Source organism: Eimeria necatrix, genomic scaffold (genome assembly GCF_000499385.1).
Source record: "Eimeria necatrix Houghton genomic scaffold, Enh_scaff113, whole genome shotgun sequence".
NCBI classification, from domain to species: domain Eukaryota; phylum Apicomplexa; class Conoidasida; order Eucoccidiorida; family Eimeriidae; genus Eimeria; species Eimeria necatrix.
The window spans coordinates 47,501-62,379 of NW_013651917.1; the positions used below are offsets into that span (position 1 = coordinate 47,501).

At 57.4% G+C, this 14,879-nt stretch overlaps 3 protein-coding genes across 3 annotated transcripts in view; 1 reads left to right on the forward strand and 2 right to left on the reverse strand.

The window, feature by feature from the left end:
* The window catches only part of ENH_00004820 (hypothetical protein, conserved), a gene marked incomplete at both ends in the record, with an annotated part of 8,226 nt that extends 6,071 nt beyond the window's left edge, over positions 1-2,155 (forward strand). Inside the window, 2 exons of the mRNA XM_013578409.1 lie at positions 1-1,044; positions 1,666-2,155. The exon at positions 1-1,044 is cut by the window's left edge and continues 1,194 nt beyond it. Of these exons, the coding sequence (XP_013433863.1) occupies positions 1-1,044; positions 1,666-2,155 (1,534 nt within the window). The remainder of the gene's footprint in view (positions 1,045-1,665) is intronic.
* Positions 2,156-3,687: 1,532 nt separating this feature from the next.
* Positions 3,688-5,325, reverse strand: ENH_00004830 (hypothetical protein, conserved; the record flags this gene model as incomplete). Its single annotated transcript, XM_013578410.1, has 1 exon — positions 3,688-5,325. The coding sequence occupies one exon, from the start codon at positions 5,323-5,325 to the stop codon at positions 3,688-3,690; it is 1,638 nt and encodes a 545-aa protein (XP_013433864.1).
* Positions 5,326-7,089: 1,764 nt separating this feature from the next.
* Positions 7,090-11,625, reverse strand: ENH_00004840 (chitinase class I, putative; the record flags this gene model as incomplete). Its single annotated transcript, XM_013578411.1, has 6 exons — positions 7,090-8,329; positions 8,948-9,090; positions 9,308-9,377; positions 10,188-10,305; positions 10,924-11,104; positions 11,392-11,625. 6 exons carry the CDS (start codon positions 11,623-11,625, stop codon positions 7,090-7,092), a joined length of 1,986 nt encoding a protein of 661 aa, XP_013433865.1.
* Positions 11,626-14,879: the final 3,254 nt, after the last annotated feature.

Here is a 14,879-nt window from a genome sequence, read left to right on the forward strand (position 1 = left end):
CACGGCCATTGCAGCCGTGGCGGGGGCAGTAGCTGCAACAGAGGCTGCAGCAGCTGCTGCAGCAGCGCAGGCAGCTGCTGCTGATACAGTCAGCAGCAGCAAAAGCGAGTTTGCTTCAACACAACTTCCTGCAGCAGCAGCAGAAGGCCCCTCACCCGCATCCGCAGAGGATGGGCTGTTGGCCTCTCGTGCTGCTACTGCACCCGCAGGAGCAGCAGCAGCAACAGCAGCAGCAGCAGCTGCTGCTGCTGCTGCTACTTCAGACGGCGCCAGCGGCGGTGGGCTGCGAGGGTTTTGGTTCGAGCTGCTGGGGGTCCCCGAAGTAAAGCAGTCTTTCTCAGTGGACTCATTCTCAGAGCAGCAGCAGCAGCAGCAGCAGCAACAACAACAAACCCAAAAGCAGCAGCAGCTGCAACAGGGACACCAGCAGCAGCAGCAACAGCAGCAGCTACTGCAGCAAGCGCCGCAACAAGAGCCGCCATCGCGGCGGCGACCGTCCTTGGCAGCCCCCCGATATGAGAGACTCAAGCTGCAGCAGCAGCGACGTCGGCAGCAGCAGCAGCAGCAGCAACAGCAGCAACAAGTGCATCCTCTGATGGAGGTCGGGCCAGCCGCTGCTGCGTTGCTGGTGCTGCAGCAGGAGCAGCAGCAACTGAGTCTTCAGCAGCAGCAGCAGCATGAAACTGAGCGGGAAATATGCCGCCTGCACCGCGCGGAAGAGGCTCTGTGGCTGCAGCAGCAGCAGCAGCAGCAGCAGCAGCAGCGGTGGCCGTGGCGGCGCTTGCTGCACCTGCGCATGCAGCCGCAGCTGCCTGTGGGGGCCCTTCCTCCTCCTGTTCCTTTTTGCGCTACTTGTGGGGCCCCCATGTGTCAAAGTGCCATTCGCGAGGCAGCAGCAGCAGCAGCAATGGCAGCAGCAGCAGCAGCAGCAGAAGGCCCGTCAGAGGGCGCGGCGCTTCTGCACGAGTCTCCCTGCAGCAGTCTAGACGCTGCTGCTGAAGCGACAGCAGCAGCAGCAGCAGCAGCAAGGGCCCCCACCAGCTCGTGCGCCGCCTCGTTGCTGCTGCAGATGCTGCACAGCTGCTGCAGAGCAGCAGACTCAGCAGCAGCTGAGCAGGCCCCGGTTGCTGCCAGCTGTCCCGCGAGCCTCTGCGCTGCTTGCTTCTCGAAGGTGCTGCGGGGGCGTGCAGCAGCAGCAGCAGCTGCTGCTGCTGCTGCTGCGAGTGCCCTGAAAGTACAGCACGGGGCTGGAGGGCGCATGCACCCGTCGCGCATTGCAGCCCCATCAGCAGCAGCAGCAGCAGCAGCAGCTGCTGCTGCCGAACGCAGTGTCATTGTAGGAGAGAAAGCCGAGACAGCAGCAGCTGCAGCAGTAGTTTCGCAGCTGCACCTTTCGTCCGAAGGCAGCGTGCACAGCAGCAGCAACAACAAGAAGAAGCCCAGCAGCAGCAGCAGCAGCAGCAGCAGCAGCAGCAGCTTGGACGTGTTTGCCACCTATAGGGAACTGCGGGGCGCAGTTGAGAGACTTCTGGATTGTGTCTGGCGCACTGTTTCATTTTTGGAAAGAGTATTTAATCTGTTTTGCTGGCGCAGCGAGCCGGTGACGCAGCTGCTGCTGCTGCTGCTGCTGCTGCTGCTGCCCGCGCTGCTGCTGCTGCCACTCAGCCTGCTGGGGGGCCTCTTTGTCTTCGACGCCTTCTACACTGGCCTCAAAAGGGGCATTTGGAAGCGACACGCAGCTGCTGCGCTGCGGCGCCACTTGGCAGCAGCTCTTGCTGCAGTGGCTGGGGGCCCCACGACCTTTTGGTGTTTCAAGCAGCAGCAGCAGCAGCAGCTGCTGCTGCAGCAGCAGCAGCTGCCGGCGGCTTCCCCGCAGGCCGCCGCTGCGGCTGCTGCTGCCGCTGCTGCTGCTGCTGCGCAGCCGCAGCGGCTGTGGAAGCTGCTGCAGCAGGAGCTGCAGCAGCGCACTGGGGTCTTCGTGCCGCTGGCTCTTTTCGAAGCAAATTGCTGCGAAGAAACTCTTGTGGAAAACATAAGACGCATAAGTCCTTTTGCGCTGCCGCTTGCTGAGCCCCACCCCTGGTGGCTGCTGGGGCTGCTGCAGCACTCCCCCACAGACGTCACCCACGACGCAGCAGAGCAGGCGCTGCTGTGACCTGCAGCAGCAGCAGCAGCAGCAGCAGCAGCAGCAGCGACTGCAGCAGCAGCTGGCACCGCTGGTGGCTGCTGGGGCTGCTGCAGCACATTCCCACGGACATCACGCACGATGCGGGAGAGCAGGCGCTGTGACCAGCAGCATGAGCAGCAGCAGCAGCAGGATCTGCAGCAGCAGCAGCGGCTGCTGCTGCAGCAGCTGCTGCTGCTCCCCGCGGTGGCTGCCGGGGCTGCTGCAGCACTCGCCCACAGACGTCACCCACGAGGCGGCAGAGCAGGCGCTGTTGTGACCAGCAGCAGCAGCGGCTGCTGCAGCAGCAGCTTCTGCGGGGGCATGGGGCAGCAGCTGCAGCAACTGCTGCTGAACCTGATGCAGCAAGAGCTGCAACAGTGCAGCACGCCCTGAAAAGACGGTGTTGCTGCCGCTCTTGAGGCCGCAGCAGCGGCAGCTGCTGCTGTGAAGCTCATCAAGGCAGCGCCTTCAAGAGATGCAGTAACAGCAGCAGCTGCTGCACTATTTGCTGCTTTAATAGTCTATGCAACTTGTATATACTGCAGCAGCAGTAGAGGCAGCAGCTGCTGCTTGTGTCGCCCTTGCTGTTCTAGTGCATATGAAGTTGCTACGGCTGCTGCTGCAGTTGCTGCTGCTGCAGCAGAAGCTGCTGCTGCAGCAGGAAACAGACAGAAAAGCGGGATCCGCTGCTAAAGAGACACAAAAGTAGCCACAGGAATAGATATAAATTTCTAGCAGCAGCAGCAACGGACCAAAACCCTAATCCTCAAACCCTCCCCCAAACCCCAAACCCTAAACCCTAAACCACACTCCCAGATGTTGGGGACCAATGTAATTCAAAGAGAGCAAATAAAATGTGTGTTCATATGTGGGACAAAAGGGCCCGTTGTCTCTTGCTGCAGCTGCCGCTGCAGCTGCTGCTGCTGTAGCTGCTGCTGCAGCTGCTGCAGCTTCTGCTGCAGCAAAAGTGCAGTAAATCAGCAGCAACTGCCTAAAGCAAACTCCTCCGAAAAGGGAGGCATTAATGAAAGGGCAAAAACCAAAGGAGACTGACAACACTGAAGTGGGGAGGCACTGGCAGCAGCAGCAGCAGCTCTTGCTGCTGCTGCTGCTGCTGGAAAGGCTGCTGCTGCTGGAAAGGCTGCTGCTGCAGCAGGTGCTGCTGTTGTTGCTGCTGCTGCTGGTAGATACTTTGTACGTGCAGCACTAAAGCAATACCCCCACGACTAGGTGCCAGCCAGAGGTGCTGCAGACCTTATGCGGTGTCTTTGCCTACAGCTGCTGCAGCTGCTGCACCTGCTGCTGCTGCACCTGCTGCAGCAGCCGAAAATTCCGTCATTTCCGCAGCTCGCTGCTGCTGCAGCCGCTGCAGTTTGTCAAGAATACAGAGCAAAAAGCCCGGAGCCCCTGCTGCTATCATTGCAGCAGCAGTTGCTGTAGCTGCCGCACCGCAGCGGCAGCTGCTGCTGCTGCAGTGCAGCAGGAACTGCTGCTGCTGCGTCTCAGCAGCAGCTGCTGCACTAAAGGTAAAGCACGGCGCCCTTGCCCGAGAGGGTCTGAGTAGCAGCAGCAACAAGCAAGTCTTGCTGATTAAGAAACTCGTAAAGCTCGTCGTAGCTGAGGCTGCTGCTGCTGTCTGCATCTGCAGCAGCAAAAAGACAAAAGGAAACAGAAGGCAGCAGCTTCTGCAGCAGCGGCGCAGCCTCGAGCCAGCCCGCCCCCAGTTCTCCTGTCCAGGGGGTGTCAAGAACTGCTGCGCTCGTGCGCAGATTTGCTGCTGTTGCTGCTGCTGCTGCCACGTGCAGCAGCTGCTGCAGGTGCAGCTGCTGCAGCAGCAGCAGACACAGGAACTCCGCGCTGTCCAGGCTGCCGTTCGCGTCGGCGTCAGCAGCAGCAAACATGTATGCTGCTTCTGTGTGCAGCAGCACTGACACCAGCAGCCCCTCCAGCACTTCTATGTGCAGCTCGTAGTTGCTGCTGCTGCTGCTGCTGCTGCTGCTTTCCTTCAGGGCAGCAGCAACGAACTGAGGAAGCTTCTGTGCCACGAGAAGGGTCGCTCTGGCTTGGATGGAGTTCGCGGACTGCAGCACGTCCAGCTGCTGCTGCTTCGGCAGCGGCTGCTGCTGCTGCTGCTGCAGGTGCTTGAGCTGCAGCAGCATCTTCTCTCGCACTGGTTTGCTGCTGCTGTGCAGCGCCAGCAAATAAGGAGTGCCCTCAGCGTAGAAGCGTGTGGCTGCGTCGATGTACTCAACAGCAAGAGTCTCGAGGCGGGCCTCCAGCTCTGCTGCTGCTGCTGCTGCTGCTGCTGCTGCTCCACTTGCTGCTTCCTCCCCCAAAACAAAAGAAACAGCTTCTGCTGCCAGCAAACCATCGAGAGCAGCAGAAGTGATGGTCTGCGCGCCCGCTGCGACCTGCAGCAGCCGCAGCACCTGCGGCAGCGCCAGCCTCTCCTCCCCCTGCTGCTGCTGCTGCTGCTGCTGCTGCTGCTGCTGCTGCTGCTGCTGCTGGCTTGGTGCTGCTGCAATGGGCACATTGATGGCGTTCAGCAGCCGCCGCAAAAAGGAGAAAGTCAGGGGCTGGTCTACAGCGTCTCCGAGAGCAGCTTTGAGGATTCTTGCTGCGTCTGCGAGGGACAAGTCTGTGTGTGTGTGCTGCTGCTGCTGCTGCTGCGCGGCCGCGCTGCTGCTGCTGCTGCTGCTGCTGCTGGCTGCTGCAGCACGCTGCCGCCGCTCATTCAGCTTCTTCAAGCTCCTCATGTACGGCTGCAGCCGCTCCTGCCGGGGGCCCGCGTGGCTGCCAAAGACGCGGTCTCTGCCCATAGGGACATTTGCTGCTATTAAGATGAGCTGCTGCTGCTTCAGCTCTGCTGCTGCTGCTGCTGCTGCTGCTGCGGGCGCAGTTGCTGCGGCGGTGGGGCGCGAGCTGCTCGGGGGGCACGCAATGCCCAGCCCCACTGCTGTTGGCTCCTCGCAGTACGGCTCCTTCTGCTGCTGCTTCTGCTGCTGCTGCTGCTGCTGCTGCTGCTGCTTCTGCTCAGCTGGGGGCAGCGGCTGAGCCACTGCAGGAGCTAGCGTGCTGCTGCTGCTGCTGGCCACGCAAATGCTGCAGAGCAGCAGCACTGCCGCCAGCTGGCAGCCTCTAGTGAGGCCAGCAGGCATTGCTGTGCGGGAGGGGAAAGCCTGACAAATATGAGATAGGTGCGGGCACCTGTGCTGCTGCTGCTGCTGCTGTTGCTGCTGCTGCTGCTGCTTGGCCTCCCGCCTTTACTTAGGGACCTCTGGTACCAACGCCAACTGCAGCAGCAGGTGCAGCAGCAGCAGAAACTAATCAAAGGGAAGGCACATACAGGATGCCAAGGATGTAGCCGTCAGGGCTGTGGCGAGGAAGCACTTGAAGGCCGTGCATGAAGACCAGCTGCTGCAGCTGCTGCTGCTGCTGCTGTTACTGCTGCTGTTGCTTCTGGTAAGCGTATTCGTTGCTGCTGTGCAGAAGGAAGACGTGCGCAGGTGAAGCGGGGGATGTAGACACTGAATTGAGTGCAAGCAACAGATGCTCGAGTTGCTGCAGCAGCAACGGCAGCTGCAGCAGCAGAAGAAAAACCAGCAATGAATAAAGCCACGGCAAATGTATTAGAAGGGAAAAGAAGGTAAGGTGAGCCTTGGGATACAGGCAGAAATATCTGCTGCTCCAACGAAGCACGCTTTGCTGCTTTGAGCTGTGTCGGCAGTTCAGCAGCAGCAGCAGCAGCAGCAACAGCAGCAGCAGCAGCAGCAGCAGCGCTGCTTCTTTCTGCCTCTTTCGTTTTCCTAACAATGAAAAGTCTACTACGTGAATTTCGGGTATATCTACACTTGGAAATCGAAGGAAGGAACTGCTGCCACCTGTGCTATCTAGAAACCGTGCAGCTGACTGCGCGGCGAGGCTAGGGTTTAGGGTTTAGGGTTTGCGGGGAATATTTCAAAGGAGAGACAGCAAACAATGGTAAAAAGGTGAAGAGAACTCCGGGGGGTCGGGGCTTTGGAGGCTTTGCCCGTCAGCGAGGGTTTAGGGTTTAGGGTTTAGCGACTAGGGTTTGGGCTCTAGCCAGCGGAGGCCGAAATCGATTCGACCTCTGCGTGGAGTTGAGGTGTACGTACACCTCGACTCCTCCCTTTAAAGTGATATATTCCATTTGCACTTTCTCGTTGCATTTTTATTTTGCTGCACTTCCCACCCTGCCTGGTCGAAGTCCTGGTCTGGGAGGCCCATGCAGGCGCGCGCCGCATTGAAACCCTAAACCCTAAACCCTAAACCCTACAAGAGGAATGCACTCCAAAATTATCCACTTTATTCTCTCTTAGCTGCTCCCCTCAGGGCAGCAGCAACGCAGCAACGACGCACTTCAGCCATTACTGGCGCAACAGCAGCAAAGCCGCAGCTGCACTTGCTGCTGCAACTTTGCTGCTGTTAAGCTACAGCCCCTGCTGCTGCAACAGCTGCACTTGCTGCTGCAGCTTCGCTGCTGCTAAGCTACAGCCCCCGCAGCTGCTACAGCTGCTGCTGCTGCTAATGAAACAGCTGCTGGCCCTGCAGCAGCTCCTGCTGCTGCTGCAGAGCAGCACCTTTGCTGCTACCGCCTCTGGCTCCCACAACCCATGCTGCGGTGTACAGGCAGCTGCTTACCGCATGCAAAAACATTGAAATTCAACGTCTGCTGCTGCTGCTGCTGCAGCAGCCGCAGCAGCAGCAGCAGTAGCTGCAGCAGCAACGCACTTGAACAGCCCCCAGCAGGCAAAAAAAGGTGCAGCAAATGCCTGTGCTTGCCACTTATCCCGTGGAATCCATTAAGTTTATTTATCTTTTTTTCATCTATTTGTTCACTTTTTGTTTCTTTTCTTCTTTTTTCACTTTAATTCTTTTTTAATTTCTTCTTTTTGTTTCCACTACTGACAAAAGAAAGCACATCCGATGCCCTTTCTGCTTATGTAGCTGCTTGACTGCTGGAGAACCCCGTCAGCAGGTGTAGCAGCAGCAGCAGCAGCAGCAGCAGCAGCAGCAGCAGCGGACTGTGCCCCCGAAAGCACTTGCTGAGCGTTTTCTGCTGCGTAGCAGCCAAAGCTGCAGTCTGTTGTGTCTGCTGCTCTTTGTCTTTTTGCTTCTTCTGTTTCTTCTTTTGGGTCCCCTTGTGCTGCTGCTGCTGCTGCTGCCCAGCTGCTGATGGCGGGGCAGCCTCTTACAAGCGAGTGGCAAAAGAGTTGGTATGCTGCTGCTGCTGCTGCTGCTGCTGCTGCTTCTGGCGCGTCGCCGTCTCCCTGCTGCTGCTGCTGCAGTGCTGCTGCGCTGCAGTCCACCGCCCCAGGCAGCGGCAGCAACGCCTGCGGCTGCAGCGGGTCTGGCACTGCGAGGGCCTCGTCTGCTGCTGCTGCTGCTTCCGTGCTGCTGCTCGTGTCTGCTGCAGCAAAAGGCCGGGGAGGCAGCAGCAGCGACAAAACTGATAAGTAAAGACCTTCAAATTGTGCTGCCAGCAGCGGAGAAGAAACTGGCAAAGGATAAGCCTTGGCCCGGGGCCCGTTGGGGGGCAGCAAAACATGAGCCCCAGAAAGCACTGAGAGAGGCCTTTCTGCTGCTGCTGCTGCTGCTGCTCCGAAGATCGGCTGCCCCAAGCTCGCTGCTGCTGCTCCTGCTGCTGCTGCTTGCTTTTGCTGCAGCATCACAGGCCCCCGGCCCGACATAATAGAGTCGAAAAGCGCCATCGTCTGCTGCTGCTGCGTTGGAGGCGGGAGGCTTGCCGGCTGCTGCTGCGGCTGCTGCTGCTGCTGCTGCTGCTGCTGCTGCAGCTGCTGCTGCTGGCCCGCGGCGTCGCTGGCCGTGCTTCCTGGCTGGTGAGGGCTTACTGGCTGCTGCCGCGGGGAGCTATTAAAGTCCTGTTGGGATCTTCGCAAGTCCCCAACAGCAGCAGGGCAGCAGGCAGCTTCTCCCAGCAGCAGCGAGAGCGCCAGGCCGAGGCCCCCGAAGGGGTTTGCTGCTGCAGCAAGAGAAGCAGCATCTGTGGGGTAGTCAACTGCTGCCTGCAGCAGCGCAGACACCTCAGACCCCACAACTGAAAAGTCCCAAGACTGCAAAGCCTTGTGGGGTGAGGTCAGGCCGCGTCCCAGAGGCCACCGCGCGCACTCCTCGCCGTAGCTGCAGCAGCAACAGCAGCAGCAGCAGCAGCAGCAGCAGCAAGGTGCAGCGGGGTGCTAGGAGAAGGCAAAGGCGCACAAGGCAGCAGCAGCCAGCAGCAACGAGCAGCAGAAACCAACAGGCAAGACAGACTGCTCGCGGGCCCAGGAAGCAGCAAAGCAGCAGCACAGGAAACAGACGCACAAGCAGCAGCAGAAGGAATAATGCCACAGAAAGAGATGCAGCTAGCTGCTGAGCAAAAGGTTCCTGCTGCAGCTTCAAATAGAAGCAGCAAAAGAAAATCCAAAGAGGAGACAAACTCACAGATGCGGTGCCGGATGTGCGGCAACGCAAACAAAAACGAAAAGAAGGGAAACCAAACCAGCAGCAACAGCAGCAACACGAGCAGCAGCAGCAGCAGCAACAGCGTCAGAAGCAACAGCCGCAGCAGCAGCAAAAATAGCAGTAGCAGCAGCAGCAGCAGGAGCAAAAATAGCAGTAGCAGCTGCAGTAGCAGGAGAAAAAACAGCAGTAGCAGCAGCAGTAGAAGCGGGAGCAGAAACAGCAGCAGCAGCAGCAGCAGCAGCAGCAGGAGCAACAGCAGCAGCAGCAGCAGCAGGAAGCTCAGCTGCTTCTTACCCTCGGTCTCTTGTCCACATCCACAACGCGGCGACCCAATCGGCTACATCTTGTCTGCCCAAAAGGTCTGGCTGTGTCAGCAGTTTGCTGCTGTCAGATGCAGCAAACTCTCCAAAGGCCGCGTACGCAGCACTGCCCTGCAGCTGCAGCAGCAGCAACAGCAGCAGCAGCAGCAGCAGCAGCAGCAGTTCGATTCTGCCGGGGTTGGAAGCGCCCACACGGCGCAAAAGGGAGGCAGAAGGAAGCAGCAAAGGGGTCAGAATGAGGCAGAAGAGGATACGCAAAAGAAAGAAACAGAAAAATAGTTTAGAGAAAAGAAATAAGAAAATAGTTTAAAGAAAAATGTAAATAATGACTTACCCCAAAAGGCCCTCTTGCTGCGTAAGAGGCGCCGTCGGCGCAGGGAGCCTCTGCTGTTTGCTCGCAGTGTCTGTACACCTCAACAGCAGCAAACAAACGCCCACAGAATAAACAGCTGTGCAGCAGCAGCAAACGCATATAGAGGCCATTAAGCGAGCCTACATGCTGCAGCAGCAGCATGTAGTGCAGCAGCAGCAGAAGGCTCCCCTTTTGGGAAGCCTGCTTGCTGCTGCAGCAAAACGCGCCCTCCTGGGAGGCCCGCTTGTTGCAGCAGCAAACAGCGCCCCTTTGGGACGTCTGCTTGCTGCAGCAGCAAGCAGCTTTCGTTCAGAAAGCCTGCTTGCTGCTGCAGCAGCAGCTGCAGCAGCAAGCAGGCTTTCGCTGCAGCAGCAGCAGCATAAGACTCCCCTTCAAGGAGCCTGTTTGCTGCAGCAGCCAAACGAAGCAGCCCTTGCTGCTGCAGCAAGCAGCGCCCAGAGAGGCCCCCCAGCAGCAGCAACCCAAAATAATAAGGGAATTAAAACTATACCAACTTAATGCATGCATGCGAGTGCATGCACCCAAGTGCATGCATGCAAAGATGCCCATTTAATTGTATGTTTCGTCATTTTTAAATGCTTTTTGCATGCAAGTATTCCCATGGGACTCCAAACTCGAATTTGCTTCCATTTAATGGCTCGAAAGCCCAAACACAGACACTTCAATGCCTCATTTAAGTAATTAGTTCATTTCTGGAGAAGCATGCATGCATTTGCTGCTCATATTTTAGATTTTCATTTCAAAAGCCTTTTATTTGCAAAGAAATGCATTGTTATGCTGCATCTGCGCTGCAGCCAAAAGAAAGCAAAGTCCTGCCCATTGTGCTGAGGTGTATGTACACCTGAGAGGCGTGTCTTCTTTAAATGTCCTGAAGAAGTTTGTCCGAAAGAGAGCAAAAGAAATAAAAGCAGCAAATTCCTGAAGACCCGTGAAAAGTGCCTTGCCCACAGGACTCCTGCCTGTAAAAAAAGCTCAACAGCAGAAAAAACACAAATGCCAGCAGCAACAGCGGCAGCAGCAGCAGCAGCGGCAGCAGCAGCAGCAGCAGCGGCAGCAGCACCGCTTTCAATTCAGCGAGTTGTTGCCTCTCCATGTCTATAGAGCTCCTCTGTGCCCATCTAGCATCGCCTCTGGAACAGCCAGTGGCTAGCTGGCCGCTGCAGCAGCTGTCTGGCTAGCTAGCTACACAGCTAGCTGCGGCGAGCTAGCCAAGCAGCTGGCTAGCTGGCTTTGGCAGCGGCTTTTGCAGTGCAGCAGGACCACTACTCACTACCACAGGAGACACTTTAGCTAGGTAGCCAGCGCATTGTCTAGCTAGCCAGCGCACTGGCTAGCTAGCCAGCGCAGTGGCTAGCCAGCCGGTGCGCTGGCCAGCTAGCCAATGCACTGGCTTGCTAGCTGGTCACCAGCGAGCTAGCTACTGCGTTGCCGATCTCCCTGGCTAGTTATTCGGCTAGCTAGAAGGATAGCTGGCTAGCTAGCTGCGCAGCCAGCTATTTACTAGTTAGCTGCGTGGCTAGCTAGCTGAGCAGCTGGCTAGCTAGCTAGCTAGCTAGCTGGCTAGCTGGGCCGCTCACCTCCCCCGCCGAAAACCCCGTTGAAGTCCTCGTGCTGCGCCAAAGCGCAGGCAATGTGTTTGTGCACAAGTGCTGCTGCTGTCTCCCCGCTGCTGCTGCTGCTGTTCAAAGGAATGCCTCTGTAAGCGCCCCCAGGCGGCAGCCGACGGAAGAGCTCCTCGAGTCGCCCCACCAGCACCGCCTGCACCCAGCAGCAGCAGCAGCAGCAGCAGCAGCAGCAGCAGCAGCAGCAGCAGCAGCGGAACACATGGATGCCGAAAAAGAAACAACCCACGCTGCGCACAACTGCCGCAGCAACTGCTGCTCAGGCAAAACTAGGTGAACCATCAGCTGCTGCGCTGCAGCGGATAACAGCGTTGAAAGCAGCAACTCGCAGCAAGTGTTGCAGTAGCAGCAAAATTAGCAGCGGCAGCAAAAGTAGCAGCAGCAGCAGCAGCAGCAGCAGCAACAGCAAACGCAACACGCCACCTTTTCAAATTCGGAGTCTGCATTCGGGTAAGGAGGGCAATTGGCCTCGGGGAAAAGCGCGTCCTCCTCTTCTGCAACTGCTGCTGCTGCTGCTGCTGCTGCCGCTGCTGCTGCTCTCTCAGACAGCTGCACAGCTGCCAGAGATCCTTCTGGACTCCCCGCTGCAGCAGCAGATGCAGCAACTGTTATCCCTACAGCAGCTGCTGCTGCAGTAGCATGCACTAGGAACTTCATGTCTACAACAACAGGCTGCTTCTACTGCGGTAGCTGCTGCTGGTGCTTCTGCTGCAATTGCTGCAGCATTCAGATTTGCTGCTGCTGCAGCCTCCTCTGAGCCCCTCCACGTCTTCCAAGACGTCGGTTCTGCTGGCCGTTACTGCTGCTGCTTTTGCTGCTGCTGCAGTTGCTGCTGCTGCTTGTGCTGCTGCTGTTGCGGCTGCTGTCTTACTGTAGGGTCACCTGCTGCTGAGGAAACACGATTAGGGGGTTGAAAGAACCTCTGGGATCCTCCTCGGGTGTATAAGCGAAGATGGTGATGCTGCTGGGGCAGTAATGCGTGCTGTTGCTGCTGCAGCTACTCCAACTGTAGCTGCTGCTGCTGCTCGTGCTGCTGCTGTTGCTGCTGCTGCTGCTGCGCAGTCAGGAGTTAAGGGGAATCTTCGGCAGGAGACGTCCCTTGTACGGCGCCGAGCGGCACCAAGTGCATTTACGTTTTGAAATGATAACCGAAAGCAGCAAACTGCTGCTGCTGCGCGTGAGGCTTCGCTGCTGCTGCGCTGCTGCCGCCGCTGCAAGTCGATGATGGGCAGCGAGAGCTGCTAGCGCCGAGAAGTCAGCAACATTCAGTGCCTCTGGTCTTGAAACAAGTTTTTACTTGAAATGAAGTTATTTATGAAGTAGAAAACCCTTAATTTGTTTCTCTCACCTTCACTCTTCGCTCCCACGCCCTGTCGGCCTCAGGGAGCCGCCGGGAGGAGCGAAGGCACATGACCCCTCGATGGAGTTGCCCTTTTATCTTTTTGCTTCTTTAAAAGTCAAATTCAACAAAACTATCTGAAATAAATAGCTAGAAACAGGAAAGAAATGATCAGATCAGCCGCAGACGCCGCCGGTTGACTCTGCACCGCCGGGCGCTCGACACGGGCTTAGCGCCAGCTCCCCCTACTCTTATTTCAGATTATAAAACCACTAAAGTCCTACTTCAGGGCTTTTGAGGGCTTTTTATATGTCCAGCTAGCCCAAGTTAGTGGCACAAGCAGCCACAAAGTGCACATGTTCGTCAGGAGGCTGCAGGGGACCAGCGGTCACGGGCAGCTGCTGCTGCTGCTGCGGCGCAACACAGAAGCTCCTTTAGCCTTTAAAGAGCAGCACTGAGGTTCGCAGGCCTGTGTAGGGCCCTCATGGGGCTCCTGCTGAGGAGAGGGCCCCGGGGGGGGCCCCTTGGGACTGCCATAAGCCTGAGCCGAGGAAATGAGGCCCTTGGGGGCCCCTGCAGACTGTTTAGGGGGCTCCAAGGAGGCCCATATTAACTTAAGGGGCCCTTAATACCGTAGGCAGCCTACAGGGGCCCCCAGGGGCGCTTGGGGGGCCCCCGGGGGCCCCCCAGGGAAGCATGACTTGAAGCGATAAGCAGAAAGTGTTCAGAGGCGCTGCTAATAAAAAGACCAAAAATGAGGAAATGCTGCTGCTGCTGCTGCTGCTGCTGAGAGGGAAGCAGCAAAGGGCTATGGGGCATCTGATTAGCTGTGGTGGTTATGTGGCGCTCCTTTTGATTTGCTTCTTTGACTTTTCGTTGCTTCTCTTTTTATTCTTTTTTACTTCTCTTTGAGGCTCACTATTATTAATAGTGTTCTTATTTGTGGCTTTTTTGTCCCTTTTTGCTTCTTTCTTCTCTTGCATGCAGCTTTAGAAGTCCTCAATGCTCTTGCTGCTTGGGCTAGCCAAAGCTAGCTAGCTTCGACTCGCATTGGCTAGCTGCAGCTAGCTGTGGCTAGCTGTAGCTACCCGCAGTTAGGTGTGGCTGGCTGCCGTTAGATGCGGCTAGCTGTAGCTACCCGCGGCTAGCTGTAACCAGCTACAGCTAGCTACAGCTCGCAGCAGCCAGCTGCCGCTAGCTGTAGCTAGCTGTAGCTAGCTGGGCTGGAGAGCAGCCCCCAGCCGCGCTCAGCCGTGGCTAGCCGCCAGCTAGCCAATGTCGTTGCGCTCAGAAGCCCTGACGCATCTTCCACGGAATTCTTGCTGGTTCTGCTGCTGCTAATGCCGTCGCTGCTGCTGCTGCAGCATCTGCCGCTGCTGCTGCTGCAGCATCTGCCGCTGCTGCTGCTGCTGCTCTTTTGCATTCTCCAGAGCTATCTCATCTCAACTGCAGTGACAAGGGGTGCTGGCGGCACAGCAAGCAGCAGCAGCTGCAGCAGCAGCTGCAGCAGCTGCTGCAGCAGTCAGTAGCAGCAACGGCAGCAACAGGTCTGTATATTGGCAGCAGCAGAGTGAAATAGCAGCAGCAGCAGCAGCAGCGGCAGCAGCCGTTTTGGCTTCTACCGCCAATGAATTAAAGACAATATGCCTGCTGAGAGACTAGGAAAAATATCAAAGACAAGCAGCAGTAGCAGCAGCAGCTGCTGCTGCTGAAACCAGCAGCAACAGCACCAGCAGCAGCTACTGCTGAAAGCTAGGCTCTAGCTCCCAAACCAGCGCAAGCAGCAGCAGAAGCTGCTGCTGTTAACACCAGGCGATAGCAGCAGCAGCAGCAGCAACTGCTGCTGCAGCCTTAACGCTAGCCATGAGCCCTCCTGTGTACAGCAGCGCTCATCAGCCTCCCATCTGCAGCAGCTGCTGCTCATCGCGTGGACACTTTGCTGCTGAGCTGCGCCTAAACAGCTGCCTCTTCTATACATCGGGTGCTGCTGCAGCTGCGGCTGCTGCTGCAGCCTGTGCTGCAGCTGTTGCTGCAGGAGCTCCTGCAGCCACTGCTGCTGCTGCCACTGCGGCATATGCACCCGTTGCTGTAGTGCACATATCAGCGGCCTGAATGTATGCAGCAGCAGCAACACTAGCGATTTGGGCAGCGGGAGCAGCAGCAGCAACATCGGTAAGCGCAGCAACAGGAGCAGCAGGCTCTGAGATGGTAAGGAAAGGATATATATGCAACTCAACTTCCACAAAATTATTGGAATATGTGAGATAACACATTTTCAGTAACCTTTTGCACATAGAGTGCTGCTACAGCAAGCCGGCTCCTGCACGCTGCTGCAGCGGTGTAGATACGTTTCAGCAGCAGCAGCAGCAACAGCAGCAGCAGCAACACAGTTAAAATTTAGCGTGTTCTGGTATTATGCCTCAATTGTTTTCACTCATTCGGCGCAATCCCGAACAGACAGACTAGGAGGAAACTACCTGCTCCCTGCAGCCGATCCTGCAGCAGCCGCAGCAGCAGCAGCTGCAGCGGCAGCAGCGGCAGCAGCCAACTTTTACTTACACTGGCCGAGTAA